This window comes from Oncorhynchus kisutch, linkage group LG14, assembly GCF_002021735.2.
Source record: "Oncorhynchus kisutch isolate 150728-3 linkage group LG14, Okis_V2, whole genome shotgun sequence".
NCBI classification, from domain to species: domain Eukaryota; kingdom Metazoa; phylum Chordata; class Actinopteri; order Salmoniformes; family Salmonidae; genus Oncorhynchus; species Oncorhynchus kisutch.
The window spans coordinates 82179037-82186536 of NC_034187.2; the positions used below are offsets into that span (position 1 = coordinate 82179037).

Genomic DNA, 7500 nt, shown 5'->3' on the forward strand with positions numbered 1-7500 from the left:
CTCTCTATCCCCTCCCTCCTTTCTATCCCCTCCCTCCTTTCTATCTATCCCCTCCCTCCTCTCTCTCTCTATCCCCTCCCTCCTCTCTCTCTATCCCTCCCTCCTCTCTATCTAACCCCTCCCTCCTCTCTCTATCCCCTCCCTCCTCTCTATCCCCTCCCTCCTCTCTATCTATTTATTTATTTATTTACCTTTATTTAACCAGGTAGGCAAGTTGAGAACAAGTTCTCATTTACAATTGCGACCTGGCCAAGATAAAGCAAAGCAGTTCGACAGATAAAACGACACAGAGTTACACATGGAGTAAAAACAAACATACAGTCAATAATGCAGTATAAACAAGTCTATATACAATGTGAGCAAATGAGGTGAGAAGGGAGGTAAAGGCAAAAAAGGCCATGATGGCAAAGTAAATACAATATAGCAAGTAAAATACTGGAATGGTAGTTTTGCAATGGAAGAATGTGCAAAGTAGAAATAAAAAATAATGGGGTGCAAAGGAGCAAAATAAATTAATTAATTAAAATTAAATACAGTTGGGAAAGAGGTAGTTGTTTGGGCTAAATTATAGGTGGGCTATGTACAGGTGCAGTAATCTGTGAGCTCCTCTGACAGTTGGTGCTTAAAGCTAGTGAGGGAGATAAGTGTTTCCAGTTTCAGAGATTTTTGTAGTTCGTTCCAGTCATTGGCAGCAGAGAACTGGAAGGAGAGGCGGCCAAAGAAAGAATTGGTTTTGGGGGTGACTAGAGAGATATACCTGCTGGAGCGTGTGCTACAGGTGGGAGATGCTATGGTGACCAGCGAGCTGAGATAAGGGGGGACTTTACCTAGCAGGGTCTTGTAGATGACATGGAGCCAGTGGGTTTGGCGACGAGTATGAAGCGAGGGCCAGCCAACGAGAGCGTACAGGTCGCAATGGTGGGTAGTATATGGGGCTTTGGTGATAAAACGGATTGCACTGTGATAGACTGCATCCAATTTGTTGAGTAGGGTATTGGAGGCTATTTTGTAAATGACATCGCCAAAGTCGAGGATTGGTAGGATGGTCAGTTTTACAAGGGTATGTTTGGCAGCATGAGTGAAGGATGCTTTGTTGCGAAATAGGAAGCCAATTCTAGATTTAACTTTGGATTGGAGATGTTTGATATGGGTCTGGAAGGAGAGTTTACAGTCTAACCAGACACCTAAGTATTTGTAGTTGTCCACGTATTCTAAGTCAGAGCCGTCCAGAGTAGTGATGTTGGACAGGCGGGTAGGTGCAGGTAGCGATCGGTTGAAGAGCATGCATTTAGTTTTACTTGTATTTAAGAGCAATTGGAGGCCACGGAAGGAGAGTTGTATGGCATTGAAGCTTGCCTGGAGGGTTGTTAACACAGTGTCCAAAGAAGGGCCGGAAGTATACAGAATGGTGTCGTCTGCGTAGAGGTGGATCAGGGACTCACCAGCAGCAAGAGCGACCTCATTGATGTATACAGAGAAGAGAGTCGGTCCAAGAATTGAACCCTGTGGCACCCCCATAGAGACTGCCAGAGGTCCGGACAGCAGACCCTCCGATTTGACACACTGAACTCTATCAGAGAAGTAGTTGGTGAACCAGGCGAGGCAATCATTTGAGAAACCAAGGCTGTCGAGTCTGCCGATGAGGATATGGTGATTGACAGAGTCGAAAGCCTTGGCCAGATCAATGAATACGGCTGCACAGTAATGTTTCTTATCGATGGCGGTTAAGATATCGTTTAGGACCTTGAGCGTGGCTGAGGTGCACCCATGACCAGCTCTGAAACCAGATTGCATAGCAGAGAAGGTATGGTGAGATTCGAAATGGTCGGTAATCTGTTTGTTGACTTGGCTTTCGAAGACCTTAGAAAGGCACGGTAGGATAGATATAGGTCTGTAGCAGTTTGGGTCAAGAGTGTCCCCCCCTTTGAAGAGGGGGATGACCGCAGCTGCTTTCCAATCTTTGGGAATCTCAGACGACACGAAAGAGAGGTTGAACAGGCTAGTAATAGGGGTGGCAACAATTTCGGCAGATAATTTTAGAAAGAAAGGGTCCAGATTGTCTAGCCCGGCTGATTTGTAGGGGTCCAGATTTTGCAGCTCTTTCAGAACATCAGCTGAATGGATTTGGGAGAAGGAGAAATGGGGAAGGCTTGGGCGAGTTGCTGTTGGGGGTGCAGTGCTGTTGTCCGGGGTAGGAGTAGCCAGGTGGAAAGCATGGCCAGCCGTAGAAAAATGCTTATTGAAATTCTCAATTATGGTGGATTTATCAATGGTGACAGTGTTTCCTATCTTCAGTGCAGTGGGCAGCTGGGAGGAGGTGTTCTTATTCTCCATGGACTTTACAGTGTCCCAGAACTTTTTTGAGTTAGTGTTGCAGGAAGCAAAAAAAGCTAGCCTTGGCTTTTCTAACTGCCTGTGTATAATGATTTCTAGCTTCCCTGAACAGCTGCATATCACGGGGGCTGTTCGATGCTAATGCAGAACGCCATAGGATGTTTTTGTGTTGGTTAAGGGCAGTCAGGTCTGGGGAGAACCAAGGGCTATATCTGTTCCTGGTTCTAAATTTCTTGAATGGGGCATGTTTATTTAAGATGGTTAGGAAGGCATTTAAAAAAAATATCCAGGCATCCTCTACTGACGGGATGAGATCAATATCCTTCCAGGATACCCCGGCCAGGTCGATTAGAAAGGCCTGCTCGCAGAAGTGTTTCAGGGAGCGTTTTACAGTGATGAGTGGAGGTCGTTTGACCGCTGACCCATTACGGATGCAGGCAATGAGGCAGTGATCGCTGAGATCTTGGTTGAAGACAGCAGAGGTGTATTTAGAGGGGAAGTTGGTTAGGATGATATCTATGAGGGTGCCCGTGTTTAAGGTTTTGGGGAGGTACCTGGTAGGTTCATTGATTATTTGTGTGAGATTGAGGGCATCAAGTTTAGATTGTAGGATGGCTGGGGTGTTAAGCATGTTCCAGTTTAGGTCGCCTAGCAGCACGAACTCTGAAGATAGATGGGGGGCAATCAGTTCACATATGGTGTCCAGAGCACAGCTGGGGGCAGAGGGTGGTCTATAGCAGGCGGCAACGGTGAGAGACTTGTTTTTAGAGAGGTGGATTTTTAAAAGTAGAAGTTCAAATTGTTTGGGTACAGACCTGGATAGTAGGACAGAACTCTGCAGGCTATCTTTGCAGTAGATTGCAACACCGCCCCCTTTGGCAGTTCTATCTTGTCTGAAAATGTTGTAGTTTGGAATTAAAATGTTTTTGGTGGTCTTCCTAAGCCAGGATTCAGACACAGCTAGAACATCCGGGTTGGCAGAGTGTGCTAAAGCAGTGAATAGAACAAACTTAGGGAGGAGGCTTCTAATGTTAACATGCATGAAACCAAGGCTATTACGGTTACAGAAGTCGTCAAAAGAGAGCGCCTGGGGAATAGGAGTGGAGCTAGGCACTGCAGGGCCTGGATTCACCTCTACATCGCCAGAGAAACATAGGAGGAGTAGAATAAGGGTGTGGCTAAAAGCTATGAGAATTGGTCGTCTAGAACGTCTGGAACAGAGAGTAAAAGGAGGTTTCTGGGGGCGATAAAATAACATCAAGGTATAATGTACAGACAAATGTATGGTAGGATGTGAATACAGTGGAGGTAAACCTAGGTATTGAGTGATGAAGAGAGAGATATTGTCTCTAGAAACATCGTTGAAACCAGGAGATGTCATTGCATGTGTGGGTGGTGGAACTAATAGGTTGGATAAGGTATAGTGAGCAGGACTAGAGGCTCTACAGTGAAATAAGCCAATAAACACTAACCAGAACAGAAATGGACAAGACATATTGACATTAAGGATAGGCATGCTTAGTCGAGTGATCAAAAGGGTCCGGTGAGTGGAGAGGTTGGTTGGTGATTTAGACAGCTAGCCAGGGCATCGGTAGCAAGCTAGCATAGGATGGAGGTCTGTTGTTAGCCACCTCCTGCGCTCCGTCAGTAGATTAGTGGGGTTCCGTGTGGTAGAGGGGATTAATCCAAATCACACAACAACAACAAAAATAAAAACAATAGATATAGTTATAGAGGCCCAAGAAGAAAACATAATAATAATAATAAAAAATATAAAAAAAAGATATTGTCCGATTGTCTATTCAGATAGCAGCCGGTAAGACAGCTAACGGTTAGCAGGCCGCAGATGGGCGTTCAGGTAACGTCGCGACGGAGGAGCCAGCCGAATAACTCCTTCGGGTAGATAACGTCGGCAGTCCAGTTGTGAAGGCCCGGTGGGGCTCCGCGAAGGCAGTAAAACGGGTCCGGATAGGTGACTGTAGGTGACTACCCCCTCCCTCCTCTCTCTCTACCCCCTCCCTCCTCTCTCTCTACCCCCTCTCTCCTCTCTCTCTAAACCCCTCTCTCCTCCTTCTCTCTATCCCCCTCCCTCCTCTCTATCTACCCCTCCCTCCTCTCTCTCTATCCCCTCCCTCCTCTCTCTCTATCCCCCTCCTCCTCTCTCTCTATCCCCTCCCTCCTCTCCTCTCTATCCCCTCCCTCCTCTCTCTCTAACCCCCTCCCTCCTCTCTCCTCTACCCCTCCCTCCTCTCTCTACGAGTGTACTGACTCTCTTTTCTCTCTGTCAGGGGTGAGTGTACTGACTCTCTTTCTCTCTGTCAGGGGTGAGTGTACTGACTCTCTTTTCTCTCTGTCAGGGGTGAGTGTACTGACTCTCTTTTCTCTCTGTCAGGGGGTGAGTGTACAGACTCCCTGCGTGGGCGGATCAGAGAGTTGGAGACGGAGTGTAAGAAACTCAGCATCGACATGAAACTCAAAGAAGAGCACATTAGAGAGCTGGAGGGGAAATGCCAGGTGAGTTTATGTTACTTTAGATACTTCCTGGATCCTTTCTTTTAACTTCCTGGATCCTTTCTTTTAACTTCCTGGATCCTTTCTTTTAACTTCCTGGATCCTTTCTTTTAACTTCCTGGATCCTTTCTGTTAACTTCCTGCATCCTGTCTGTTAACTTCCTGGATCCTTTCTGTGAGATCACTGTCTCGTAAATGATGTATCAGGAGAACCCAAGCAGGGTGCCTCTGATTCCTTACTGGGACACGGCTGAAACTAGATTGTGGCTGAAAACGTGTTTCTCTTATTCCTTCATTTACTCTCTGTTCCAGATCCACTTACAGTAGTGAGTGCATAAATGTTTATACATTTTCATACTGGACCCCCCTCCCGTGGGAATCGAACCCACAACCCTGGCATTGCAGCATCGTGTTCTAACCAGCTGAGCCACACTGGACACCCTATGAGGAGTTAGTTTTGTGTTTTCAGACGCTCGTGATGAGGTATGGCTGTCTAATCTCTATTCTCTTCCCTCCTGTCTCTCCTCCCTCCTCTCTCTCCCCGCCCCTCCTGTCTCTCCTCCCTCCTCTCTCTCCTCTCTCCTCTCTCTCCTGTCTCTCCTCCCTCCTCTCTTTCCTCCCTCCTCTCTCTCTCCCCCCCTCCTCACACTCCTCCCTCCTCTCTCCCCCCTCCTCTCTCTCCTCCCTCTTCTCTCTCTCCTCCCTCCTCTCTCTCTCCTCCCTCCTCTCCTCTCTCCTCCTCCTCTCTCCTCTCCTCCCTCCTCCTCTCTCTCTCTCCCCTCCTCTCTCTCCCCGCCCTCCTGTCTCTCCTCCCTCCCTCTCTCTCTCTCTCTCCTCCTCCTCTCTCTCCCCCTCCTCTCTCTCCTCCCTCCTCTCTCTCCTCCCTCCTCTCCTCTCCTCCTCTCTCTCTCTCTCCTCCTCCCTCCTCTCTCTCTCTCCCCTCCTCTCTCTCCCACCTCCTCTCTCTCCCCCCTCCTCTCTCTCCCCGCCCCTCCTGTCTCTCCTCCCCTCTCTCTCTCTCCTCCCTCCTCTCTCTCCTCCCTCCTCTTTCTCCTCCCTCCTCTCTCTCTTCTCTCTCTCCCCCTCCTGTCTCTCCTCCCTCCTCTCTCTCCTCCCTCCTCTCTCTCCCCCCTCCTCTCTCTCCCTGCCCCTCCTGTCTCTCCTCCCTCCCTCCCTCCCCTCTCTCTCTTCCCCCCTCCGCTCTCCTCCCTCGCCCCTCCTCCTCTCCCCCTCCTGTCTCTCTCTCCCCCCTCTTCTCTCTCCTCCCTCTTCTCTCTCCTCCCTCCTCCTCCTCTCTCTAGGAGCTGCGTAAGTACAAGGAGAATGAGAAGGACATGGAGGTGTTGATGTCTGCGCTGTCGGCCATGCAGGATAAAACCCAGCACCTGGAGAACAGTCTGTCTGCTGAGACCAGGATCAAACTAGACCTCTTCTCTGCCCTGGGGGACGCCAAGAGACAGCTGGAGATCGCACAAGGTACAGTTCCCTTCCCCTGACCGACTTCTAGCTCAGTCGTTGTGTTCATAGACTCTAGGATCAAACTCTGACGGCTGGGGATTCCTCAAGGTTCAGTAACCTTTTACCTCAGGGTTTCACCTACCATCACATAAACAGGATGCTAAACAGGATGCTATTCGACCCAGAGATGTAAATGAGCAACATGAAGAAAATGGCAACAAAGTAAGAAGACACATTTCCAACTGTCATCTAACCCTCCTCTCTTTCTCTCCTTCCCCCAGGTCAGATCCACCAGAGAGACCAGGAGATAGCAGAGTTGAAACGGAAGATAGCTGAAGTGATGGCGGTGATGCCCAGTATCTCCTATAGCAACGACAGCAGCAGCCTGAGCCCGGTTACGCCACACTACTCCTCCAAGTTCATGGACAATAGTCCCTCTTCCCTGGATCCCAACGCTTCTGTCTACCAGCCACTCAAAAAGTGACAATGACACACACATTAATACACACTAACGCACACACACACACACTTACAAGAATACAGATTTACAAAATACGGCTTACATAGTCTCATCCACTCATACATACAAAGACACAAACTCTTTGGAAGCGATTGGAAATGATCTCGGTGCTGTCTAGGGCGATCTTCTCCAAAGTGTTTTGGTTGTGTTTTGGGAACCAGTTGAGGTCGGAGTCTCAGCCCCGTCGTTCTGTTATTCTCAGTTTGTTCCCATGGTGATGCCTTTGTGTTTTTTTTTGGGGGGGGGGGAACAGCTGGAGAGGTAAAACTACACGAGGGAAGATGTTTATGTTTTGTGATTGAGCCACTCTGATTTGAACTGGTAAGAGAGACGTAAAGGGACACCGGATTGACTGTATCCTGAATGGCGCCCTATTCCCTACTGCCCATGAGGAATGTTCTGAGGCGAGAGAGAGACCCGATGAGGACTGACTGGTTAGTTGGTATAAATGTTTAGAAAGACCCATCGTCTTGTTCTCTCTGTCTGTCTCTCAGTGCTTCATGTTCTCTGTCTGTCTGGCAGTGCTTCATGTTCTCTCTCAGTGCTTCATGTTCTCTGTCTGTCTCTCAGTGCTTCATGTTCTCTCTGTCTGTCTCTCAGTGCTTCATGTTCTCTGTCTGTCTGGCAGTGCTTCATGTTCTCTCTCAGTGCTTCATGTTCTCTGTCTGTCTCTCAGT

At 48.5% G+C, this 7500-nt stretch overlaps 1 protein-coding gene across 1 annotated transcript in view; it reads left to right on the forward strand.

Moving 5' to 3' along the window:
- The window catches only part of LOC109886074 (macoilin-1), a 17500-nt gene that overhangs the window by 5346 nt on the left and 4654 nt on the right, over positions 1-7500 (forward strand). The window contains 3 exon segments of the mRNA XM_031789281.1: positions 4670-4848; positions 6147-6321; positions 6585-7500. The exon segment at positions 6585-7500 is cut by the window's right edge and continues 4654 nt beyond it. Of these exon segments, the coding sequence (XP_031645141.1) occupies positions 4670-4848; positions 6147-6321; positions 6585-6787 (557 nt within the window). The 3' untranslated portion in view covers positions 6788-7500.